The 27483-nt window shown below is 32.1% G+C and overlaps 2 protein-coding genes across 4 annotated transcripts; one reads left to right on the top strand and one right to left on the bottom strand.

Moving 5' to 3' along the window:
• Positions 1-16155: 16155 nt before the first annotated feature.
• On the top strand, positions 16156-18016 carry LOC120273599 (GDSL esterase/lipase At2g23540-like). Its single transcript, XM_039280259.1, has 5 exons — positions 16156-16433; positions 16879-17009; positions 17105-17350; positions 17441-17696; positions 17777-18016. The coding sequence occupies exons 1-5, from the start codon at positions 16199-16201 to the stop codon at positions 17995-17997; spliced, it is 1089 nt and encodes a 362-aa protein (XP_039136193.1). The 5' UTR covers positions 16156-16198; the 3' UTR covers positions 17998-18016.
• Positions 17888-26339, bottom strand: LOC120273597 (probable serine/threonine-protein kinase At1g54610). Of its 3 annotated transcripts, none has more exons than XR_005540577.1 (8): positions 25870-26339; positions 25519-25803; positions 25123-25440; positions 23642-23869; positions 22967-23067; positions 21727-21844; positions 18799-19211; positions 17888-18018 (listed from the first exon to the last, which is right to left on the bottom strand). XR_005540577.1 is itself a non-coding variant. In XM_039280258.1 (7 exons), exons 1-7 carry the CDS (start codon positions 26200-26202, stop codon positions 18918-18920), a joined length of 1677 nt encoding a protein of 558 aa, XP_039136192.1. In that variant the 5' UTR covers positions 26203-26339; the 3' UTR covers positions 18581-18917. The 3 variants fall into 3 exon arrangements, 1 of the variants encoding a protein (XP_039136192.1); XR_005540576.1 differs by lacking the exon at positions 17888-18018 and adding an exon at positions 18581-18705; XM_039280258.1 differs by lacking the exon at positions 17888-18018 and having other exon boundaries at positions 18581-19211.
• Positions 26340-27483: the final 1144 nt, after the last annotated feature.

Raw genomic sequence — 27483 nt, 5'->3', positions numbered from 1 at the left:
CTTCTATTAGAAATTGTTGTAAGAGCAGTAATCAGTCTTTCAAAAGGTGAATAATTATCCAACTTATTTTCTGATGTGGAGGATCCACTAATAGTGGCAACTACAGAGCATACAATAAGTAGATATATTACACCCAGATCTATCTCTGATAACACTTGTTATAAAAAGTAGGACCGAATTTAGCAATACCGCAGCTAAATAAATGCAAATAATGCTAAACTAAAGGACACAAAGATGTTACATGGAAAACCCCTAAATAATTAGGGTAAAAATCACGGGCAAGGATAGAAGAATTTACTAAATGGGAAAATTTCAGGAGTTATAAACTCTCTCTAATAATAAGGAGAAAATCAGTACTCTTTCTTATACTAGGAGAATAGACTAACTCTCAAAATATTTTCTCACACTTCTCACTCTTTTTCTTTCTCTATAATTTCCTCACTCTCACTTTGCTTCTTCACTTAATTAGTTGTGTAAGAACAGAATGAGAACCTCACATATTTATAGGCCGACCAAAACCACTAATCAGCAAATGGTTTAAGAAGCCAGCACATGGTTAAGAAGCCATGGTTTTAATTGGGGTTGGTAGCCAATGGTTTGGGCCATTGGTTTGTGCCAATAGTCGTTACTTGTAGGCAAGCGTTTGTGGTAATAAGGACCAATGGAGATGAGTAGAGGACGATAGGCATCTTCATTGCGTAGACGGATGCTATCCTGGATCTTAAAGATGGTCCATGGCTTGTTGCGTGGTTTTCTTCCACGTTGCTTGTTCGTTGAGCTTCTAAATTCCTTGATCACGCATCATTACGATCATGATCATGATCAATGTCTATCTGGTGCTCATCGGGCAACCGCCTATCCCCACCACTCATGTCATTGTTCTTCAATGGTGCCATCTCATCCATATCAACTTGGTTCTCGTTGGCCAACCTCCCACCCCTGCTATTCTTATGCTAAAATATAGGAGACAAAATTGAATTTAATCAAACAAAATTTAGTATTTCAATTCTGAACAGAAACGAATGAAGGAAAACTTTATTCTACTTTTGATAAAGAATTTATTTTAAACAAAATTCTTAATAAAAACAAAATAAAATAACTAAACCAACGACTGTATCATCTATATCTTAGAGTTATTAAAACGAGAGAGAGAGAGAGAGAGAGAAAGAGTGGAACAAGTTCTCAAGCCTTGAACAACGATCATTGATAATCTATGTGTTTACATATAGAAACAAATAGATATTATATACATACAAGTATACACATACATATAAGAATACATATACATCTACATCTACATCTAACACCCCCCCTTCAAACACAAGGCGGATCGTATGCATTGAGTTTGGATTACATGAAGAGATGCTGATCATGCGTCTGTGCTTTGGTGAAGAAATCAGCCACCTAGACCTTTATAGGAAGATAATAAAGTGCCACTGTCTGGGCACGTACATGACATCGGGTGAAGTGAACATCCATACTAATATGTTTGGTTAAGTCGTGCTTGACTGGATCGGCAGCAATATGAAGAGCTCCAATACTATCACAATGAATAGGAGTGGAAGAAGAAAGTAATACGTATACCAAAGTCCTGTAGAATCGAGCGAAGCCAAAGTACCTCTTGGACAGTGAAAACTAAAGCACAAACCTCAGCTTCAGCACTGGACTTGGCAACAGTAACTTGTTTCTTGGTCTTCCAAACAATGAGTAACGACCCAAGAAAGATACAATAACCAGTGACAGATACTCGATCATCAGGAGAACTGGCCCAAGTAGAATCAGAATAAGCCTGTAACTAAATAGTGGACTAGCGAGGATAGAACAAACCACGTGATATGCAGTACCACGAAGATAGCGCAACACCAAGAGAAGATGAGCATAATGAACAGAAGTGGGTGCTGCAACGAACTGACTGAGAATATGAACAGCATGAGATATGTCGTGGGTGGTGGCGAGTGGGGAGATCCCTGAATGAATGAATGAAGGAAGGAAGGAAGAAGGAAAGGTTGATGTTGATGAAGATTGCCAATAAGGATGACAGGAGAAAGTGGCCGAAGAAGACAACCTAACATAGTCTGATACTTTTTTTTGTAAGAGAAAAGAATGGAAAAGAGTGAAGGAGGCTGGGCAGTCTATAGATTTGGCTTGAGAGAAGGCCGGTGACAGAGAGATTTCTTGCAGCGAGAGAGAAGGTCTGTAGTGCGGCCGACGGCCGACAGCGATGACCGGAGGAACCTAGGTCTCTGATACCATGTTAGAAAGAGAGAGAGAAAGAGTGGAACAAGCTCTCAAGCCTTGAACAACAATCATTGATAATCTATGTGTTTATATATAGAAACAAATAGATACCATATACATACAAGTATACACATACATATAAAAATACATATACATGTACATCTACATCTAACAAGAGTCAACATACTCATCAAATGTGTTTTTGATAATTTTCTTTTACATAGTTACAACATTTTATCCCGCGTCTCAAATTAAATCTAATTTTCATCAGTGTTACATATAAATGAAAATTATTTCATTATCTTGATTTGATTCAATCTAAAAAAAGTTTAAGTTAATAAAATGAAAAACTAAATTTTAAATATTTATATTTACTAATGCCAGCCCAACAAACAAAACAGTCAAACAACAATCAAAATTCATACTTATTATGCTACACGTGTGGACTAACAATTCAGCCGGTAAACTTGAAAAAAAATTATCTATATATAGTTACACCCCTAGTTAAATAATACATACCTAAATGATTTTTTTGTTTGTTATAATAGACAACAACCACTGTCCACTTAAAGACTTGTTAAGGAGCATGCAGGTACAAAAGTGTATTAGTTTCAATAGCTTATCAACCACCTATAAACTTATTAACTCAGCTAAGTGTTACATGAATAATGAAAGTCCATCACAGGCACGCCTAAAAAATTTGTTAAAATTCTACTGAGCTAATAAGTATTGAGTAATACAACTCCGGAGGAAAAGAATATAATATCTTTCACAGTAGACCCTAATAATACTTGAACCGAAAATAATGAATAAATAGTACTATTATAATATTATGTGCGAGGGATTCTGCCCGACACTTGCTCTTTCATTGTCCATGTGGCTGGCTAACCATTGCTCGCTAGGCAGTGGTTGTCTTCTAAATGGTATAAAAAGAAGGGTTTCTAAAGCCATGAGTATTATGTTACAACAGCATTAGTATTCCTTTTTAAAAAAAAAATAAAATAGTATTAATTAATCAGATTTTGCATAAGTGGGTGAACTATTTTTAAAATAAGAAATAATTAGTCAATGGATGCTGGTGTAAAAGGCTATTTTCAATTAAAATTTTGATTACTTGGTGCCAAAAGAACAAATTACAAAAACAATAACATAAATTAATAAAAATAACTGAGATAAATTTGTCTAGTTCAAAATATAAATATTTAAGTCAATTTTACTTTATAATTGAATATAAGTTATTTTTTAATTTTAAAATAAGTTATCGCAAATTAAAGCTTAATAACATAGTAAGTATATAAATTTTCATTGATAATTAAAGCACATGATTCCCACAAACAAAATTTTTAAAATTCTTTAAAATAAAAATTAAAAGTAATAAAGTTGAATTTGAACAAGCCAACCTAAATGCTATTGGATAGTATTTTACATATTTTTGAAAGAGTAAAAAATTAAAAAATAATAAGAAAAGTTAATTAAACTCACATGAAATAAGAAACCTCAACAAGTTGAGGGCTACAAATAGCGGTAAGCAAATCAGGTTGGGAGTTGTTACATTAATCCATGCCGAGTTGTCTTATTTGATCCGTTGGGTTGGGTACGTGACTATCAAAAAATGCACAACTTAATATGTTTTGGTGACCATTATAAGGGATGTATGCTTCAACTGAAAGAGAGCACGAATGGCTCCTTTGTGCTTTGGAGAAGACTTCGTCATATATATTATGCCTCAAAGAGCACGAATGGCTCCTTTGTGCTTTGGAGAAGACTTCGTCATATATATTATGCCTCATCTTTGGTATTCTTCAAGTTTAGTATGGTAGCATTCTCTTATTCTTTGCTATAATAGTACTATATTATAATTCTATATAAATTTAAATGCATCTTTTTGTCCATTTAATTTCCTTATAAATTTATTATTATTTTTATACTTTTAAAAGGTTAAAGATGAGACAATCTCATCTAATTGTCAATTGATTTCTCATTGTCATGCATTGAGAAATCATAGACACACATACATATATATAAATTTTTTAATAATAGACGACAAGCGACCTTTTATATGAATATAAACAGTACCAAACAGTACTGGAACCCCGGATGTACAATATATGTACAGTATGAGAATAGTATAAGAATCCCGGGTGAACAGTGTATAAACAGTATGGATAACTGGCAAGGGAGGGATATGAACCCATGACCTCCCCCTTATATAAATTATGAACAGACCATTATCACAACAAATAGGATATATATGAATTTTAAGTAGAGAAAAATAACCACCAATTACTCTATTGTAGGCATGCATGCCATGCATTTAATAATTTATTTTTAAATTATTGATCAAATAAAATTTTCTCAAATAAATCTTAATCAATCCGAGGTGATGCTTGACCTTCAACAAAGAGTGAGTGTCACACCCACCCCTTCTACTGAGGTAAATGTGGCACCCATCAGTTAAAATTCCCTTTTAACTGGAAACTGACACCCTGTTTTAAACAAAATCAGACCTACAAATCACAATTTACAACTTTACACCAACTACAGGTTCAAATACATAAATATCATGAATACAATAACTCAAATTTGCAGGGTACAACCGCTACAAGATCACAACACCAATGACAAGAAATAAAGAAAGGGGGACCCACTGCAGTCCCGGACTCAACTCGACTAGCTCTATAGTCGATCGAGGCAATCTAGGGTCCCTGCTCCTGCAGACTACAAAGACATTCGAGTTGGTCGGTAGTGGCTTAATAATTTCAAATACTTAAATACGAGTATATATATAGTATATAAATACCAACTTCTCAAATAATTTTTCCAACTTTTCCAAAATACTAGAATTTTAGCAAAATACAATCTTTAAAGAACTTTTTGAAACATAAATTCAACATAGATCAACATCAATTGATTTTTCTCGGAAAACACAAATTTTGTAAGATCACGCCTCATCACAATTCAAAAATAACATAAATCTCAAATTCAAAAATAAAGCAATACCCAACACTCACCCAAAGATAACATGGTCTAGAAAACTCTCTAAACCTTCGCCGTGCTACGGCTAGGTTCGAGCCGCTCAAGGAACTCATGTCCTGAACGTTGACCCATCGGGTTCACCGGGTCGGTGACCCCTGCTACCCGATGAATATCCGATCGTGGCTCTACACTCCCACCGAACGGCCCTCAGTAGTAATCGCCGGTCAACACGCCCACCTCAACAGTGGCCGTGGAGACCGCCCTACGCGAGAGGATATCACCAAAACAAATCACCACAATAAACATAACTCCACTCGAGTACGATACCCATCCATAATCATAAATCAATAATACTCGGCCCTTTTGCACAAGGACAAGATAAACACAAGCAAAGCCCAAACTTTTTTATTACAAAAATAATTTGCAAGTCCCAACACAAGAAGCAACATGGAAATCCTTTCCCTTCAACAATTCAAAATTTGTTTCAAGCCTAGGATTTCACCAAATCAAATATTTCCACAACAAGTCTCAAGTTTCATATAAAATAAAGATTTCACAAATTCATGGATACATATATCAATCACAATTTCCATGATAACAAAACAAAAGCCAAATGAGACATCCAAGATTTTCTCAATAAAAACTATCATTCACCAAAATACTAGAAAAGTCCAAATCCAGGACACCATTCCTATACTAGGAATGAAAACCAGTACCACAAATATTGTCGGTAAACCATTTTAATACGCGCACAAGATTTCACAAATCATTCCAAATCAGAGCATATGTAACCATCCAAAAATAAATACATGAATTGAATAATTAAATCACATATACATGTATTTCCACTATTCACAAATACGTATAATTATACAAAACTGGTGTATCAATACGGTTATCATGGCACATTGTAGGAAAATAAATATAAGTATATTTCAACAATATACGCAATTAAACATAATAAAATAAAATAATTAAACCATTATTTTCATAATACTAGCCATTAAATAATTATTTCAAAAATAATAATTAAATAATTATAATTAAACCATCATTTCCAAAATAATCATAATTATCCAATAATTTAAATAATAGCCACTACCAACTCACCTGGTGTCCTTGAGTTTCTTAATAGGCCCGGAACTCCCTCCCAAGCTCCCGAACAACACCCTAATGTAATAATATAATAAAAAAATAAATAACACATTTAAACTCAAAAATAAAATACAAAAAAATAATAATAGACTCTATTGGGCCCACTCACTCCAATCGGTCCAAACCCCGACCTAGATAATAAAATTGGTCTCCAATTGCACTTAAGCCCAACTCAATTTGGACTGCACTCATTCGGACCAACCCTGAACCATCCTCAATTCCACTGAACCAAGCTCAAATTCACTGAACCAGGTTTAATTAAACCCACTAGCCTTGAACCAACTTAATTCTTATACAAATTCTGTTGAACCAGCTTGGTTCAACCGAACCCAATTCTCTTCCAATTGGTTCAGCCCAAACCTTTAGCCCAACATCTAAACCAAACCCAAATCAACTTCAACCAATTTAATTCAACCAAACCATTCAAGTCCAACCACACTCAACTTGATTTAATCAAACCCTGACCAGATCAATTCAATCAAACCCAACCAATTCAATTATCATCCAAACCCAATTCCAATTCAATTAAATGAACTTGGTTAAACCAAATCAAACTCAACTCAATCAATTCAATTCAATTCAACTCAACCAAATCAATTATAACTTGGTTTGATCCAACCAAATCAACTTGGCTAACTCAACCAATTCCAATCTAACCATCATCATTAACATCTTAATCATCATAATCATCAACTTAATTAACTAAACCAAACCCTAATCTCGGTGCTACAAGTAATCTGCATAAAGAAACCGAAAAATCTCATCCTTCATTCAAGCTAGATTCATCACAAATACAAATGATTTTTTTCAACACAAATCGAAGCAATAATCATCTATAACCATTAAACATGTTTTTTCCCTACTCAAATCCATTATTATCTTCATCAAATCCATCAAATACACATATATACATGCATACATACACTCATTCATCAAAAAAATACACCAAGAAAAAGCTCTTACCAACTAAAACCATCCCTCCCGATGAGCTCCCTCCCGACGATCTCCCATCCCCCACCTCAAATCTCCCATTTTTTCTCCTCATTTCTTCATTTTTTTATTTTTATTTTTTTCTTCTCGGATTCTAGTAGCACAAAGATGGAGAAGAAGATGAACAATTTCTCAAACCCTAGATTTTTTTCCTCTAAATTACATTTTTCAGCCAAAAATTCACTTTCAATCCCTCCAAATATATTTTTCTTACAAAACAGTCCCTGAAAAAAACTCACCAATGATCCCTGAATTATGAAATAGTATTCTCAAAAGGTCCCTTTCAAATTACCCAACGGTCCCCAGGTTATAACACAACATTTTTTTAAAAAGATCCCTTCCATCTTACTTTTTCAGTCCCTCGGTTTCCATAAACATTTCATGTCCATCCTTTTCATTTATTCTTTAACCCAAAAATCTTTTTAAAAAAACTTTTTACATTTAAGTCCTTGTTCTTTCCACTCGGGCTTTCTCACCAAAATTACTGCAGTACAAAAATATTATCGCAACTCGTAGTAATACTCGAATATTTTTTTCCAAAGTAATTATCCAAAGGTTAAGGGTATTACAGTGAGGTCCATTGAAACAGGATCTCAAATGAATGATCAGTCTATTTAAAAATTAGCAATGGTTTTTTATTTTATTATTATTATTTTTTTGGCCTTTATATATATATATATATATTTTAAAAAAAATATCATGAAAGCCTACAAATGTACATCATTAGTTAACTATGATGTTAAATTTGGATTATTTATATTTATGTGAGATAAATAAAAAATAGAATTCAATGGGAGATTTAGTGTAAAAATTAAATTAATATGAAATATGTTGCAAGTGCATTCAAATATGCCATTTTTAAAATACATTTTCAAGTGTAAAATTTGTTTTTTTTAATGATATAAGTAGGAATGTTATAATAGTCACAAATATGAAATAGCGTGCTCCTAATTTTATTTGGTGTTTTTAAAAGCTCAATAGTTCATATATATATTATAATTTCTTATTAATAACATCATAGAATCTAGGCTAATTGTTAACTCACAACACAAATTCTAGTTTTTCATTGGGGTTATGTAAGCAAATTTTTTGTGAGAAAAAAAATATTTATATGTCCCCAATATGCTCTGTGAAAAAGCTAGTGTTTTGTCTGTGAATTAAAAAGCCCATTTATTAAATTTTTTGTTATTATTTTAATTTTATTTATTTATTTATTTTACAAAAACAAGAACCGTCACTGAATAAACAATAGTAAAGCGCTCTAATGGAAGAATTTGATTTTGGATTTGCCTTTTTCATCATTCAAACAATAATTCACTGTATTAGGCAGTAGTTATTGTTAATATTTTCATATACTAACTAAATATTTTCCAACCCCTTCAAATAAATAGCTTGCATGCTATAAAAAAACTACTAAAAAAAATAAGTAAATAAAAATAAAAACTCTCTTGATAAAGAAAGCAAACTATTCATATCTGAATTTTTGTAAACAATTCAAAATGGAACTTAATAGACATAAATAAATATTTCTAAGATGTTTCATAAACTTAAATGAATTCATGTCTTCCTTTTGTTGAAGAAGAACATTTGAATAAAAATAAAAAGAAATATAAAATGAAGAATATCCATTAAATTCAGCTTGCCTTCATCTTTTTTTTATTGAGCATTTGAATCAGTAGCATTCTTGATTTCTCCTGCTTCTTTTTCCACCACTTCAATTTCTTTGGAGCTTGATTTTTCTACAACTAAAAATCATTAATAAATTCATTAAATATCTTAAAAAAACATATAATGTTAATAAAATGAATAAATTTATTGAAATTAGTTATAACCAGTTAATTATTTTTAGTAATGCATCCGATAACTTGTTTTGGTTCAATGGCCATGATATGCATTTTATCCACACAAAAATATATAATAATAATAATAATAATAATAATAATAATAATAATTTTCTATTTTTTGCGGGACTAATTAGACTTAAACTTAATCATAAAATGATAAAAGAAAGCTTGACTAATTATATACCTAAAGCTTTATTAGATTTATTCAGAATTTTACAAATTTAAAAACTAAATTGTATATCAATAACTAATATTTGTGATGTAAAATTTGGAATCTTTCTCGAACCCTATGCAAAAAAATAAATATTAAAGAAAAAAATTGCAAAGATTTGTTTATTAAAAAAATAATTTAAAAACAAAAATCATAAAAAATTCAATTAATAAAAAGTAAAGTTTTGAAATCTTATTTTTATCTACTGCATTTATTTATATTTTAAACTTTTTTTATATAACTTTAAAAGATAATAAAGGATTTTCCAGTGATTATTTAGAATACATGTAAAGTTAAATCAACCTCCTGGTATGAACACACTTTTCTATACAGTTATTTTAATTCTCAAATTTGTTATTGATGCAAGTTTTTAAAATATATATATGTCTTTTGGCTCATGTTGTAACACAGAGATATTTGTGAAAAAAAAAATCCAAATAACTATCTAATTACCCCAAGCAAGAAGAGCCCGTTGAAATACGATATCAGTGGGCGTTTGGATCTTGGATTGGATCCTTGGGAGTGGGAATCACAAGCACCAATGTATCCCACTCCCATGTTTGGGTTAGAGTAATGGGAGTCTCACTGTTTTGGACCATCCCATCAAAGGGATTCCATTAATAAGATTCATGAGAGGGATAATAGGATGTAATGCCATATTACCCCTTTTTATATTTAATTAATATTTGAAATTAATATAATTAGTTAATAAATTTAATTATATTAATTTCAAATAAATAATAATTAAAAAATAATGATATTTAAATTATTTTTATAAGTGAAAACTTTTTATTTTTGTTAAGTAATTATATGTTAATAAAAAATTATTACTTTAAATAATTAATTAGTTATAATTATTTAAATTATAACAACATATTTACATATTGATTAACATAATAAAATAATTTAAACATCATTATTTTTTAACTATTATTATTTTGATTATTATAATTAAATATGTGAATTAATTATATTAAATTTAAATATTTAATTATATTAAATTAAAATAGATAAGTAAAAAATATTATACGTATCATAGACATGCTAAAAGTCAATATTTTCTGCTATGCTCCTCAGGGTTAGTAAATTTACTTTTCCTCAAAATAGACATTGGAATTATACTAAGATATTACAACTTTTAAAAAGATATATATTAAATTATGAGATTTTCAAATAGGGGCATATGTTCAAAAAAAAAACATATTGATTGTTTTATTAAATACAATTCCTTTAATAAATGAGAAACAAGAGTTGCGTAACTTGTTTATTAAACCAATAGTGTGACACAACCATGTTTAACATACCATAGCAATCATTTAGATATCTTATGCTATATTTTGTATACAGTGGATGGAAACTTGCATATATATATATATATATATATATGATAACCACTGAACAATTTAGAGGATTGTCACTTGGGCAGTGGATGAACAAGTGCAAAGTTGAAACCTAACATTATGTATGATATATATAGTATTCATCAATTGTTCTCAAACTTGTATTATTTATAATATTGTTTAAATGTGTTGTTTGTGGATCTTCTGTGAAGAAATTACATCTCTCATCTAAAATTATTGTATGGAAGGAAAATTTATTAGCCAGATATAATTTCTGCAAATTTTTTGAACTTAACATACACTATATTTCATTATTATCATGGTTCTTTTTCATTTACCTTCTAATCCTCATTTTTTTTTTTTATGGGGTTCTATCTTTTAAATATTTTAATAGAACATCCAAAGTACTCTTGGCATAGGTACTCCTGGCATATTTTAATAGAAGAACTAATTTATTAGAAATTTTGTAATTTTAAATTAATATAAATTAAAAAAATAAATTTTTTGAAAATCAGGAGTTTTGACAAATTTGATAAATTTGAAGGGGGTTTTGAGAAATTGAGTGATTTAGAGGGACATGCATGTTGTTATATATATAAAACTCTATCTCCATATCTCTCTCAATATATATATGTTCAACTGAAATTAAAAAAAAAAAAGCAAATTTACACATTTTTCTTATGATTATGTTATATTTTGGCAGCAAGCTTAGCAAAAAAATTGCTGACTTTTTATTTAAAATTAAATCAAGGGTTATGAGATATTCCAAAAAAAGAATGGGTGGTTAGTAATTTTTCCCCCAAAGGTTGATGAGTTAAAAAATTAAAAAAAATTAAAAAAATTGAAATTAACTGAGGCTTAACTATTTTTATTCATGAATTAAAAAAAAATTGGTCATTGATAATACATAAACTCAAATATATTGTCATTGTAGATGTATATCTCAAGTGATTTTTTTAATTATTATCCAAATATTGATAACTAATTATAAGCACACACATTATCTTTAAAAACAAATGTCTTAAGGAGTAAATTAGTTTTTAAAAGATATAAATAATGATAAACAATAAAATCTTCAACATTGAAATTGCGAGTTTAACTAAACTGAAATATAATTTAAATTTAAATTTTAAAAATATGTGATCCTAGAATCATTTAACTAAACAAATTAAACACAAAAGAATATTAAAATCACAAAATGTTTTGACATTTATAAATTAAGGATAATCTTTATTGATGAATGGAAATAAAGACATAAATATATAAGAACATATAATCCATTTAATTAGAATGATAATATCATAAAAGAAAGTTTTATTAGAAAATTTTATTTAAAGATATATAAAATTTTTAATTAGTAGTTAATCATCCATGCATGCATAGATGGAAAATAGCTTTGTTTAGAAGTCAATATAATTTTAACATCTCATCAAACAATGAAATAAAACTAATGCATTCTAAACTTAGACTCAAATCCAACTATATAAGTTAAACATATATATATATATAGCCTTTTCTTTCTCTCTCCTCAACCATAATTGGATCTCTCTTCAACCCTATATATATACATATCATTCTATCTTCCTTTCCTTCTTAACAAACCCTAAACCTAACCCTAATCTCTCTTTTTCTCTTTTACAAACTTCTTCATCCTTCTAAACAAAACCCTAACCCTAGTGTCTCTCTCTTTCCCTCAAAGCTCTTCATATATACTTCTAAACAAACCCCTAATATATATATATATATATCTTATTTCTCAATATTCCATGGGTTGCAATGGATCCAAAGAAGTGGCCACCAAGGACACAACTAAAACAAAGAGCGCCTTGAACAATGAGAAAACAAGCAAGGCAACTTCATCAACAACATCATCAATAACAACATCAACAACAACAGCAGCAGCAGCAGCAACAAACACAAACTCTCAAGTAGAAGCCAAGGTTGCAGAGAACTCAATAAAGACACAAGAAAAAGAAGAAGAAGTTATCAAAGTTGATGAAAAAAAAGAAGAAGAACAAGAAGAAAAAGAGATCAGTGAAGAAGGTGTTAAGGAGATAAGCTCAGAAGTGAAGGAGGAGAAGGCTAATGTTGAGGTAGCAATGAAGAGGGAATCCATGGAGTCAGTGGACCAGTACTTCTCACCAACGAGAGACAATGATGATGATGATGATCATATCTCTGAAGAGATTAAAGGACATGAGGGTGATGAAACTAAGGAAGAGGATAACAAGATAGATCAAGGACATGATCATCATGAGATTGAAGAGATCAAGGAAGATAACAAAGTAGATGATGCAGTACATGATCATGAACATGAAGAAGAAATAGAAGGAGAAAAGAAGAAAGATAAACAAGAAAGTGTCTCTTCTATTGAAGAAGAGAAAGATGAGACCAAGGAAGAGGATGAGAAAACAGATGGAAAACATGATCATGAACTTGAAGAGAAGAAAGAAACACAAGAACACAAAGAAGAAGAAGAAGAAGAAGAAGAAGAAGAAGAAGAAGAAGAAGAAGAAGGAGAAGGAGAAGGCGGTGCTTCTATTAAGGAAGAGGATACCAAGAGAAATAAGCTTGAAGAGAAGGAAGAACAAGAAGGTATGGATTCTATTTAATGAGTTTTTATAATATCATTTTATTATAATAAAATATATAATATATAGTGCTAAATTAATATTAATGTTAATCTCCAACTAAACATGTTAGTGTCTTCTTAATTTATCAAGATTAATCTTGATATTATTAGATGAATTGTTCTTAGAAATGATCTTGAATAAATGAATTCATTTTGAGAAAAAGAGAGATTTTGTGTAGAGAGATCAGAGAGAACAGAAGTTCCAATTTTCGAAGTTATTAATGTTAATCTATAAATATACATGCTTATGATGATTAACATTGATAAGCATATCATTATTAGAGAAGAAAAAAAATTAAGTTTGTCTATTTAGATGCACTAGCTCTTGGAAATGATTTTCAATGCATGACTTTATTTTTCAGATAAATAGATGAAGAAAAATAGTGCCTAGCTATTAATGTTAATTTCTAATTATTCAATTTTTAGTGGAAAAATTGATCTTAATTGTGATTAACATTGTTAATCTTTGTAAATTATAATGTGATAAGATGTATTGTTCTTAGAAGTGATGTGGCTTCATTTTTTTTTTAGAATTAAAGATATGTTAAATATTTTTAAAACATTATCAACTGGAAAATCCTTTCTTATCTTTTAAAGTTTTATAAAAAAATTTAAAATATAAATAAATGCAGTAGATAAAAATAAGATTTCAAAACTTTACTTTTTATTAATTGAATTTTTTATGATTTTTATTTTTTAATTTTTTTTTTTAATAAACAAGTCTTTGCAATTTTTTTCTTTAATATTTATTTTTTTGCATAGGGTTCGAGAAAGATTCCAAATTGTACATCACAAATATTAGTTATTGATATACAATTTAGTTTTTAAATTTGTAAAATTCTGAATATATCTAATAAAGCTTTAGGTATATAATTAGTCAAGCTTTCTTTTATCATTTTATGATTAAGTTTAAGTCTAATTAGTCCCGCAAAAAATAGAAAATTATTATTATTATTATTATTATTATTATTATTATATATTTTTGTGTGGATAAAATGCATATCATGGCCATTGAACCAAAACAAGTTATCGGATGCATTACTAAAAATAGCTGGTTATAACTAATTTCAATAAATTTATTCATTTTATTAACATTATATTTTTTTTATGATATTTAATGAATTTATTTATGATTTTTAGTTGTAGAAAAATCAAGCTCCAAAGAAATTGAAGTGGTGGAAAAAGAAGCAGGAGAAATCAAGAATGCTACTGATTCAAATGCTCAATAAAAAACAGATGAAGGCAAGCTGAATTTAATGGATATTCTTCATTTTATATTTCTTTTTTTTTATTCAAATGTTCATCTTCAACAAAAGGAAGACATGAATTCATTTAAGTTTATGAAACAGCTTAGAAATATTTATTTATGGCTATTGAGTTCCATTTTGAATTGTTTACCAAAATTCATATATGAATAGTTTGCGTTCTTTATCAAGAGAGTTTTTATTTTTATTTATTTATTTATTTTGGGTAGTTTTTTTTATAGTATGCAAGCTATTTATTTGAAGGGGCTAAAAAATATTTAGTTAGTATATTAAAATATTAACAATAACTACTGCCTAGTACAGTGAATTATTATTTGAATGACGAAAAGGCAAATTTAAAATTAATTTTTAAATTAAATTTTAGCAATATAGTGCCTTACAATAATAGAAATATGGTATAAATATTATAGCAGTAGTTGGACGGTTCTTGCTTTTGTAAAAAAAATAAATAAATAAAATTAAAATAATAACAACAAATTTAATAAATGGACTTTTTAATTCATAGACAAACCACTAGCTTTTTCACAGAGTATATTGGAGAAATTTTTTTTTTTTTTTTCTCACAAAAAATTTGCTTACATAACGCCAATGAAAAAACTATATTTTTTGCGAGTTAACAATTAGCCTAGATTCTATGATGTTATTAATAAGAAATTATAATATCTATGTATGCATATATATATATATGCACTATTGAGCTTTTAAAAACATCAAATAAAATTAGTGGCACGCAATTTCATATTTGTGATTATAACATTCCCACTTATTATATCACATAAAAAAAACACTTGAAAATGTATTTTAAAAAATTGGCATGTTTAAATGCACTTACAACATATTTCATATTATTTTTATTTTTACACTAAATCTCCCATTAAATTCTATTTTTGATTCATCTCACATAAATATAAATAATCCAAATTTAACATCATAGTTAACTAATGATGTACATTTGTATGCTTTCATAATTTTATAAAGGAAATTTTAAGAACAAATTAATCAGTTTATAGCCTCATACACTTGCATTTTAAAAAAGGAGCTCAAATTGCTAGTTTATCTCCCACCCAAATATTAACCAAATCCTCACCTACTCATTCATCCATTCATTTAGCATAAAACATAAGTGTTTCAAATAAATAAAACAAAAAAAAAATTCAAAAATTCAAATCATATGATTTTTGGTGACATATAGAGTTACCTATATGTATTCTAGTTCACAATCTAAAACCTATAAAACCAAATTAATACAATTAAAAGATGAAACCCTGTTTACTATACTTTCTACTTATACATATCTATCAATATAAATATAATACAAAGAAAGTAATATAAAGAGAAAAACTTTCTAGAAATCTGGTTCCAAAGGGCAAAGAAAGAGTCAAGCCAAACCACACACACCCAAATGAAACTTGTAATACAAACAAAGACAAATAGTCTCACTAACACACCGTCCTTCACAAAAACAAACACTGCATTCTATACATATATAAACAAGTGCAAATTCATATATGTTTGTGTGCTAGCTAAATTCTAGATAGGGAGAAATAATGGCAATCCTATACTGGGTACTAGTTTGGGCCATGGTTGCAGTGGCCGGAAAAGGCCAGAAGACCATTCCGGTCTCATTCGTGTTCGGAGATTCACTCGTCGACGCAGGAAATAACAACTACTTAAATACGCTATCCAGAGCAGATATACCTCCGAATGGTATTGATTTCAAAGCCTCCAATGGTCAGCCCACTGGAAGATACACCAATGGCCGGACCATTGCCGATATCATCTGTGAGTACTACCATTGAATTTCTATTTAACTCATCCTAGAAGTTTTAAGTCAATTGATAACTGAAACTACATCTATCAAACACTTGCGTGTAACGATACATACATCTGTTGGTGTATATACAACTAAAAATTACTCCAGTAAGAAAAACATTTATCCATACCTGTTTATATATTTGACAGTATAGATACAACTGAAGAATTACACAGATAAGAAAAACGTTTATTCGTACCTGTTCATATACTTGTCTGTAGATCCATATAATTGTTTAATTTCTCTATGTATAATGAAAAATAAGAACTCATCAGAAAACATCATGACTAAAACTAGAACATGAGAAATTAAGAATGATCGCCATTGACGTTTCCTTGTACCAAAGCAAATATAGGACTACTATCATATCTGATACCAGTTGCACATAGACATAATTGTCTGATGATTTCACAGTGGAAGAATTGGGGCAGAAAATATATCCACAGCCATTCTTAGCACCAGACACAACAGGATCATCTATATTGCATGGAGTGAACTATGCCTCTGGTGGTGGAGGGATAATGAATCAAACAGGAAGAATATTTGTATGAAACTTCTATCCCTTTGATCACACATATCTCCGATTTTAAGATTTCACTGTCTTAAAATTTTTTCTGAACAAGAGATGGAATTATGGCAGATTAACAGACTAGGATTGGAAGTGCAAGTAGATTTCTTCAACATAACAAGGCAGCAACTAGATGAAGTTCTAGGACAAGAACAAGCAAAAGAGTTCTTAAGCAAAGCAATCTTCTCTATCAGCATAGGATCCAATGACTTTCTTAACAACTACCTTCTTCCCGTTTTCTCTGTGGGAGAAAGAATATTGGAGACACCAGATGAATTTGTTGACAATCTTATAGAAGGATTGCGAGACCAACTTGTGGTGCTCTTTCTACCTCTATCTATTTAACACACAAAAACGCAATAAAGTATCATGCAATGATATTAACATATATCATGTTTTTTATCGCAGAGGTTATACAAGCTCGATGCAAGGAAGTTTGTGGTAGGGAATGTGGGGCCATTAGGTTGCATTCCTTATCAGAAAACAATAAACCAAGCTGATGAGGATGAATGTGTTAGTCTACCTAATCAACTAGCAATGCAATATAATGAGAAGTTCAAAGATCTGATGAATGAACTAAATCAAAGGCTTCCAGGAGCTAAATTTGTCATAGCAAATGTTTATGATGTCGTCATGGAACTCATCACAAATTATCAACATTACGGTAATTTTTTTTTTGTTTAATCCTATAATAATGATAAAAAAATTATTTTCTGAATAATAACAATAATAAGGTTTATGCAGGATTTGAGTCAGCAAGTGTATCATGTTGTAGAAATGGGCCATTCTCAGGCATAGTTCCATGTGGACCAACATCTTCAATGTGTGCAGACAGATCAAAGTATTTGTTTTGGGACCCTTACCATCCAAGCGAAGCTGCCAATCTGATCGTTGCAAAATTCCTCGTCGATGGAGATAACAAATATATTTCCCCCATTAACATCCGCCAACTTGTGCACCTTTAGCATCCATGCCTGCCTTCCTACCTTCAATTCATGTATTTTTACAGCAAAAAATTGATATATCAATTCCCACCACATCAAACAAAGATGATTTGTAGAGTTTGTTTCTACCTGTGCACATGTTTTAGTCACCACCTGCCAGCTTAAGCTTTCAGGGTTAAATTCCATGCCAATTGAGGATCCATATCAATAACATACATATGAAAATGATCACCAATTCCAGTTCTAGTTTGACACATTTACTAGTAGGCAAGCACACTATCGGCCAATCCTTCAGTGAGTCTCCAAATTGATCAGATATTATCAAAATAATTGGCTGGGAAATTAATTCCAAGAAAAAAAAAAATCAAGGTAACAGAGCATGGGTGCAAGATGTTCTATTCCAAATTTATATTTGACAGAGAAGAATGTTTCTTTTGAATTGACCAAAGAATGTATTATATGAATGACTGGAGGAACATGATACAAATAATGGAGTTGAATCCATGCAAAAATTCATTTGTAACTAATACACCAAGCATTTAGTAGAAGGACAAATAAAACAGAATCAACAGGCAGTAAAAGAACAGAAATACAAACAGACGGGTGGATTCAAAACTATTTATTTGTCTCAACTAATCTAAGCCAGCATTCAGTCTCAATACAGACAGTAAAAGAGGAAAGAGAAAAAGAGAATCAAATATACATGGTAATGGAAGCTTCTTCTCCAGCCTATATACCAAAGCGCACCGTCAAAAAAATCATTGAACAGCCAAGGGATTGAGAATGAAACAAGAAAGAATAACTTAATACACAAGATTTTACCTGTGTAGTAAAGTTGCTTCCGAAGTTTACAGACTAATAATGCACCTCAAGAAACAAATCCTGGCTGTGTGGTCAGTGGAGGATTATACTTGTTTGATTGCATGATGACCATTTGAAGTTTATCTTGCCCGAATATTAGTCTTGTCTTTATGAATCTCCTTGGCCGAATGTTTCTTTCTCTTTGGATGGCCAACACCAGCAGGATCTACTAAAGGCCCAGACCAAGTAGAGAGAGATGCCCCTTTCTGGGAGGGAAATATAGTGCTGAAAGAAGAAGTATCAGGAAGATCATAGCCTGGAGGATCCATATAATGCGAAGAACCCACAGGGAAGCCAAGTGCACCATCTTGGTGCGGAGGTGGAAACTTCTCACTCTTGCACTTTGCATTTGCATGAGAAATAAGGCGCCTCCTCTGTTTTCAGAATAGAAACAAGAGGATGTGACTTGATTCATAACTTCATTTAAACAAACAAAGAATAGTCCACTCAGAACATATCAGTGATGAAACAAGCCAGCAAACTAACAGATGGAATAAACATCTTTTTCTCACCAAAAGTAGTGAGAATGTAGTGATTATATTCATATTGCTATAGGGCTTTGTACAGCAGGAGCAAAATGGATGGGATCTTTGTCTGGTAGAAATTTATGAATCAAAATATAGAAGTTATAAATCAGGGAAATAGAAAGCCAAGTGATTGGCACAGTTACACTCCCACCAGAAAAATACTATGATTTACTAAAAGCTAATGTTGACCTCCAAAAGGAACATATCACTTGCAATCCAAATGCAAGCATAAACTACCATGCATCTTTAGTAAAATTTGAAGCTAAGCTCCAATTGGTTAGGTTCAAATATTATTGAAGCAGGCAGAAAATTTGATGCAAAACATGGGCCACTATTATTAGTTGGCATGTTTTAGGTTTAGAAGTTGCCGAAAAATTAAAATCTTGTGTTTCATTATTAATAGTTTGGTCATTTCAGTTTTTGTCCTGCCTAAGTGTGTCATATCTAATGGGTTTGTTTTGAAAATCATTATAAGTTGAGTTGATCAATAAGTATATAAGTTCTAGTTTAAATAATTCTTTTTGTCTGTTTGGAGACAAACATTGCTAGGACAAGTTCTTGATTCGTTATAAGAGAAATAAGGGTCTTTTTAGGAATTAAATGAATCATTCTTGGTTTTTATTTTTAAATTAATGCTATATTTTTAGGCGAGATTGTCCATTTCTCTGAGCATGACTTCTCATATTCTCTAGGCGTGATTGCCTATAAACCCTAGGTGTGGTTTCCTAGCATATCTTGCATCGGTTTAGTACCAAGAGCCAACATAATGTCTACTCACACAGGAAGAACATAGCGAGAGAATTTAACTAATCTTCAACATGTTGTTAGTGGAACAGTAGGATAATCATTATAAGTAGAATTTCTTAGTAAGTCTAAAAGTCGAGATAAGTTCTAGCTTAAATGAATTTTACTTTATTTTTTTATTTATTTTTATTTATTTTTTATTTTTTTGGTAGCCTTCTTAAGAATTAAATGAATTATTATTATTATTTTTGTAATCTTATGCTATGTTTAAGGCATGCTTGTATTTTCTTCCAAGTTTGACAGCTTAAATTCCCTGGGTGTGATTACCTAGAAATCCTAAGTGTGATTGCCTAGCTTATCCTGCATCAGTTTGGTATCAAGAGCCAACAACATATCGAGAGAAGTTAACTTATCTTCAACACTCATTTAAGGTCATAGTTAAAGCAAATTATAACTAATTCTATAACAAATCTTGTTGGAGAATCAAGTGAAAAATGATGACGAAGGTGAGAAGACTGATGCACCGGGGGGAAAGCTTACAGGTCAACAATCTAAGTTTTAGTAGAGTAAGAGATTGAGAGCAATAGAACCCCTCAAGTCGAATATTTTAATAGAACTTGGGATACTTGACAAGGTTTTAATCTCAATCTCTTGTTCTAGTAAAGAGTTAGATTGTTGATCTATAAGCTATTTCCCCTAGTTCAACAATCTTTTCACCTTCATTATCAACTCTGATTGATTCTCTGATAAGACTTGCTCATAATTTGTTATAACTTTGATTTAGATATTTGAAACAAGCATTGATATTTTCCACCTGTTCAACTAAGATCACATTGAAGATAAGTTAACTTCCCTCACTATGTTCTTCCTGGGCGAGTAGACACTGTATTGGCTCTTAATACCAAACTGATGCAGGGTAAGTTAGGCAATCACACCGAGGCTTCGAGATAATCCCACTTAGAGAATTTAAGCAATCAACCTTAGAAGAAAAGACAAGCACACCTTAAAATATAGCATTAAGCTAACAAAAACTGAAAATAATTCATTTAATCCCAAAGAAGACTTATCCCTCTTTTTATAGAGAATCAAGAACTTATTCAAGCAAAGTTTGACTCCAAACAGAAGAAAAACATTCCTTAAACTAGAAATTATCAACCTAAATCTAATAACTAAACACATTATTTCAATTCCTGGACAACTTCTAAATCTAAACCATGTCAGGTAATAATAGCAGCCCATGTTCAGTGTCAAATAAATACCTATATATAGCATGATAGCTTGAGAAATGAACAAGCCTTTATCATTCTCGATGAGTATATAATAGCCCTTTAATTTTGTACAATATTTGAATTATTACCAATAACTTTCCAAATAAATAGACATTTAATTATCCAAAATGTTCCCTTTTTGCTTTGGTGAGGATCCAGGTAAACAGGCTTCATGAAGTGACGTGATTTTTATTTTATTTTATTTTTTTTGTTTCACAAAATTTGAATCGATCATCCCCACAAAAGATCAGTGCATGATAATCTTCAAGCTTGTTGACTACTATGATTAACTGAAAATAAAAATGAAATAAAGGAAAAGATACAGTTGGAGGTAGCAGCATATGCCATACATCAAGATTTGCTTGAAGTTCAGCATTAGCCTCTGGGACGGGAGCTGCCCTAGCAGGACGATCACGACGAGTCTTCTTTCCTCCATCTCCATGGCCTTTTCCACCAGCGGCTCTTAGCCTAAATTCATGAATGCAAATTCTCAACATGTGTAAACCACCTTCTCTAAAAATAACTATACCAAAGATTATAATGGGCACTCATAGAGTAAAGTAAATAGAAGCTGGATAATTGATTTTCTATGTTGAACATCCATACATCAGCGAAGAGTAAACCATAAAAGTAAAACCTTAGATTTCAATGTCATATTTCTGAGTATTTACAACATTAATGCATTGGTGTTTCCAAAACAAACACTATAATATGGGAACAAAGGCATCTGAAAGTACAGGAATATAACATGAAAATATCATTTCGAAAATTAGAATCATTAAAAGCGCTGGTCTTTATCTCAGGCATTTCTTATCTCAGTCCCACTAAGCTTTCAGGATATAGTCATAAACACATATTTCAGTTCAATAAATCCCACCCAACCGGTTTGTTCATTAAAGTGATGCTTGAGCCTTTGACCAGTAAAATAATAATGCAACTAAACTTTACCAATTTCCAGCTACCAGCTGCCAAGGATCACATGGAATAAAGAATTTTGACCAGAGGAAATTAGACTATCTACTATTTCAGTCTGTTATCTTCAACTCCTGAGCACCAATAACTATTGATGTTACTCTAGTATATGAATGGTTCGTTTTAATTGCAAAACTTATAATATTTAATTGTGGATATTCTTCACTTGAAATAATGTATAGTACATTTCCTTTTAGAAATGCATCAAAGCGTTGGATAATTTACCATCACCAGAAGATTTGGAAGTTTGTTCCCAACCAAGAAGGACAATGAAAGACCATAACCTATTTTAGTAAAACTTGTATTTGATATCTTCACAATGTTAATACAATTTTTAATTAGACAAATTAAAAGGAAAATATATGGTGTTCGGTAAAAACATCCCATCTCTCTGTTCAATTTAAGAGTAACCAAGTGGTAAAAGCCTATGACATTTATCTTGATGGTTGCTTTAAAAGCTTCAACAAGTATGTTTCCTGGCAATTTTCTAAAATGTCAGTGTAATTAACAACGAAGAAGGCATTGTCAAAGGGAAAAAGAGAAAGGAAAAAAGCCACTTCTGAGACAAAGTCAAGCATGGACAACATGCAGATTTACAAGACAAATGATGACACATACCTCCTGGCTTCTTCATCCCTTCTTTTAGCATCCATCTCTTTGCTTGGAGGATATTTTGGAAGACTTGAGGGATCACATGCAAAAGGTTCAGTGGTAAAGAACTGCACGACAAAATTATCCTAGTCATGAAAAGACCATTAGCATGAAGTACTATCTAAGGGTTCAAAGGAAATAGGATATAACTCTTTTGCCATATTCAATATATATAAAAACAAGTTGACTGCAACATAAGATTTCACTTTTTACTAATTTTTATTTTGACAAAAAAAGGGCTTCAGAATCCATAACCAGCTCTGCTTTCAAATGTCCTTCCATCTCATGCAGGAAGTTGCATCTTGATAATGGCCAAGTGACATGGATGATTTTTTTTTCAGAATTCACATTAACTGCAGCCCACAGTATACTAAATTCATGACAAGGTGTGCATGTCATGGCCATTGCCTACTTATTCTGAGGGTTGTATTTTTGACATTGTTGACAAATAAAAGGGCAAGCTCAATAAACCATAAAAGTAACTCCAAAAATATACAGTTAATATGAATAATAGAGAAAAAGGAGATGAAACTCTAGCCCGCCAACTCCTTAAAAGACAAATGTTTGCAACATAATACTAGCATAGTAGAACTACCAGAAGATGATGTCAGAAGCTAGTATTTAGGAAAATCTGAAACTTACTTCACTCCCTAACGCAGCGGAAGCAGTTTGACGTTCAGCAGGGTCAATTGCAAGAAGAGTTTCAATTAAAGGCAATGATGATGGTGGAAACTCTTTAAATGTTTCCTGTATGCATCGTTTATATGGTTGTTGGGGCTTGAAAATTGTAGCATGAGGCAACTTTGCCTTTTTCCAATATTCGTCTGCAGGAGAACCACAAAGCTTGAAAATCTTATGTAGCTGCTCCACCTGAAAAATTATACAGTTTTAGCTCTAACATAAAAGATCAGATACTGAAGTTAAGTTTGAGGAAAAGTCAAGCCATAAGCTAGAAGGACCATCCTGGCCAATATTTTAAAGATTATGGCGCTTTTCATATACTGAAGTTCTTCAAAACACATCTCTGATAAGCATCAGTGGAGACACGCAATAAAACTGAATATGAATCACAAGATAAAACTAATGCGTTGTTTCAATAATAAATACCATTTAACCAAGGATCAGAAGACAGTCTTTACCCAAATATTATTGAGAATTTTCTTCAGTATAATACAAATTACATGTAGTTTGCAAATAAAAGGTAAGGCTAAGTTCTTCACAAACGTATACTGTCACTGTTCCATCACTAGTGTGCCCACTCCAGTATAGGTATATCAAACAATTTTTTCTGTCGTTTTTATTTTCTCATCCACAGGTTTTATTTTCTCTCACCCTAAATGTACGTAATTTTCACAACTGCCAAGACCAATTTCTCAGCATGTCTATAAAATTCTGTATGACTCTCTGACAGCCCCACTGCTTGGCCGTGAAAGGTTGTACTGAACAAACTTTGACCTATTAATATTAGCTAACATTTTTAATAAGTTTCATAAATCATCCATGCTTGAAGTGTGAACAAAATATTTCAATCATGACCCTCAGCCCTGCTACATAACCAAGTAAAAAGGAACTAGTTTAATATATAACTGATCTAAATATGAAGCATAATATGAGAAAAATGAACAGTTTTGGTTTGCTAACTTATGGCTCTTATCTTTACTGAGACAAAAAATTACTAGCAGTGTGATATGAGTCCTTTGGAAGAAAAAAAGGAAAGAAAAGTTTATTGCTGTTTGGAGAAAAGAAAACAAAGAAGTTGAAATACTCAAGCTCCAAGTAGTAACCAATATATCTTCATAAGATACTTCACAAAAGAGAGAACTCTAGGACCCCAAACATGCACATGTAAATAAGGGTAAAAATGGACATTAATGAAATTCATCACCAAAGCAAGTCATAGAGAAAGCAATACAGTACCCAAGAACCCTAGGAATACTAATTAAAGTAAAAAAGCAACAAATCACACATAAATCAAGAAAACCTGAAATTTATGCAAGAAATGAAGCAATCAAGCAAAGGATTGGGAAAAAATAATTGAATATCATAGAAAGCACAAAAAGCAAATAAATAATTCCCAGAGTTAACTATGACAATAGACAATGAACATAGCCACCAGGATATACCTCAGTTCGGCCAGGCATAATAGGTTTCCCAGCCAAAAGCTCAGCCAGAATGCATCCAGCGCTCCATAGATCCACACCAACTCCATAATAAGTAGCACCTAAAAGAAGCTCCGGAGGCCGATACCAGAGGGTAACCACTCTGCTTGTCATCGGCTGCCTATGATCCGGATCAAAGAATGAAGCAAGCCCAAAATCAGCAATCTTTAGCAACCCTGTATTATCAAGCAAAAGATTGGAGCCCTTGATATCACGGTGGAGCACATGCCGAGTATGGCAATGCTCAAGCCCAGATAGCAACTGCTTCATGTAGCACTTCACCTGCTCAAACAAACAACTTCTCAGCATCAAAACATTCCAAAAAAAGCACCATTTTTCCACAAGTGAGAAAAATTAAACCTGAGGCTCAGTGAATTTAATCCCAGGACTAGCAGCAAGACCAGCAAGATCATGCTCCATATACTCAAAAACAAGATACAAACTACAAGACATCCGAGAAGTAACCAAACCCTCAAGCTTTACTACATTGGGATGATCCAACTTCCGAAGAATCAAGATCTCCCGGGCCATAAACTTCACACTTTCCGGCTCCAAATTATCAAACCGCACCTTCTTCAACGCCACGATTTTCCCCGTCAGCGTGTCCCGAGCTTTATACACGTTGCTGTACGTCCCTTGCCCGATCTAAACACCAAAATACCAAATCAGAACAAGAATAAAAACCAGGAGAAAACGATGCCAAGTCAGTACCTTGTCGAGCTTCTCGTAGGAATCAGCTCGGCGAGGGGTCCAACCATTGATGGCTTCTCCAGCGACAGCGGAGAGCCAGGCCGGCCAGCCAGCGGCGACTTGCTCGCCGTGAACAGCCTTAGGGAGGTTACCCAGACGGGGATCAGCTCGAGGTCGCCGTCGCCGCTCGCCGGCGGGTTTCTGGGGTTTCTCATCGATGGTGTCGGGGTTTGCGTTGGGGTTCTGGTCGGGGTTTGGAGCGTCGATCTTGGAGGCGGAATGGTTCTCGTTCCGACCGCCATCCCTCGCCGGAGACGACGGCGCCGCCGCCGCCTTGCCGATGACGCAGCCCATCTCTCACGTCATCGCCGGAGCGGCCACGGAGGAGTCTAGGGTTAGTGGAGAAGAATGCGGTAAGATGGTCCGGCGGAGGAGGCCGAGCTGGTTATAGGGTTTCGTTTATCGGGTTTCGGATCCAGCGCAGTGGATCCGAGAAGGAAGGATCCGGTTTCCGGCCAGAGATAGAAGAAAGAGGAAGTCAAAGGCGAAGAAGGAGGGGTATAATGGGAATTAGATCCGGTGTTTTTACAAGAACAGCGTTGGGATTATCAAGTTCATCTTAACCGTTTATTTTTATTAAGATTAGGTTGAATGAATCTCGGGGTGGGTTTAAGGGTTCTGATTGTGAAGATGAGATTGTACGCTGTTTCATGTTTGACAGGGGATCTCCTTGGGACATGAGTACATGAGTACTCTGCTTCTGTCCCCCGTGGCAATGCTCACTTCTAGGTGCTGTTACAACCAATAACAAGTTGACACGTGGATGGGAATAATCCCATCCCTGATTTTCTGGACGGATTTGCTGTTCAGACCTGAACAGCGAGCATGTTCGCTCTTATTCCGTTGCCTCGTGGTTTGTGCAATACATATTAATGCTAATCCCGAGGCATTGTCTTTTAATTGTTTGCATGTATAAATTTATTATTATGCACATGTTACATAACTTTATTAGTTCTTATATATACACTTTTATGTTCAAATGTTTGAAAAAACAAAAGGAAAATTTGGTCAAGAGTCAAAATTTTTTTTTTTTTTGCCAATAGTTGTTACAAATCAGTCAGGGTCACCCTGCATGAGTAACAGTATTGCAGTTATATTGTTTATATAGATATACTGTTCTGAGTCCCGATACTATTTAGTAGGTTCAGATTAATCCTTTATGGGAAATGATGTATCATCCCCTTTTTAATTACATGACCGGAAAATTTTTCAAGTCATCATTAATGTACATCAGGAGAGGAGGTCATTAAGTCACTGTAATTGGTGCACTTCTATACCTATTTACCCCTTAATAGCACTTATCGTTTTCATTAAAAATATATATATATAATTTTATTCCCGGTTTTTTACTAAAATACCCTATTTATTTACAAAAAAAAATAAAGACAATGAATTTTAGAGATAAGTTATACTTTAATGTGTTTATATTATATATACATGAATGAATTTTTTTTTTATTCACCAGGTTACTAATTAAGACAAGGTACTGAAAATCCTATAAACGATAAAACTCTCCTGGCAGATGTATGCATGCATGTGTATATACATATATATATATATATATACAAATTTTGA

Source organism: Dioscorea cayenensis, chromosome 12 (genome assembly GCF_009730915.1).
Source record: "Dioscorea cayenensis subsp. rotundata cultivar TDr96_F1 chromosome 12, TDr96_F1_v2_PseudoChromosome.rev07_lg8_w22 25.fasta, whole genome shotgun sequence".
Classification (NCBI taxonomy): domain Eukaryota; kingdom Viridiplantae; phylum Streptophyta; class Magnoliopsida; order Dioscoreales; family Dioscoreaceae; genus Dioscorea; species Dioscorea cayenensis.
Note: the sequence above shows the minus strand (reverse complement) of the source record. Positions and strands in the feature narration are given on the sequence as shown.

Bases quoted from the DNA above. Each gene is read 5' to 3' on its own strand.
- LOC120273597 (XM_039280258.1), bottom strand. From the start codon at position 26,202: ATGGGCTGCGTCATCGGCAAGGCGGCGGCGGCGCCGTCGTCTCCGGCG. The intron at 23,870-25,122 runs GTATATCCTGGT...ATAATTTTTCAG, and splicing joins TTATGCCTGGCCGAACTGAG to GTGGAGCAGCTACATAAGAT. The intron at 19,212-21,726 runs GTATGGCATATG...TTCTGAAAACAG, and splicing joins AACTTCAAGCAAATCTTGAT to AGGAGGCGCCTTATTTCTCA.
- LOC120273599 (XM_039280259.1), top strand. From the start codon at position 16,199: ATGGCAATCCTATACTGGGTACTAGTTTGGGCCATGGTTGCAGTGGCC. The intron at 16,434-16,878 runs GTGAGTACTACC...ATGATTTCACAG, and splicing joins GACCATTGCCGATATCATCT to TGGAAGAATTGGGGCAGAAA. The intron at 17,010-17,104 runs GTATGAAACTTC...GAATTATGGCAG, and splicing joins ATCAAACAGGAAGAATATTT to ATTAACAGACTAGGATTGGA.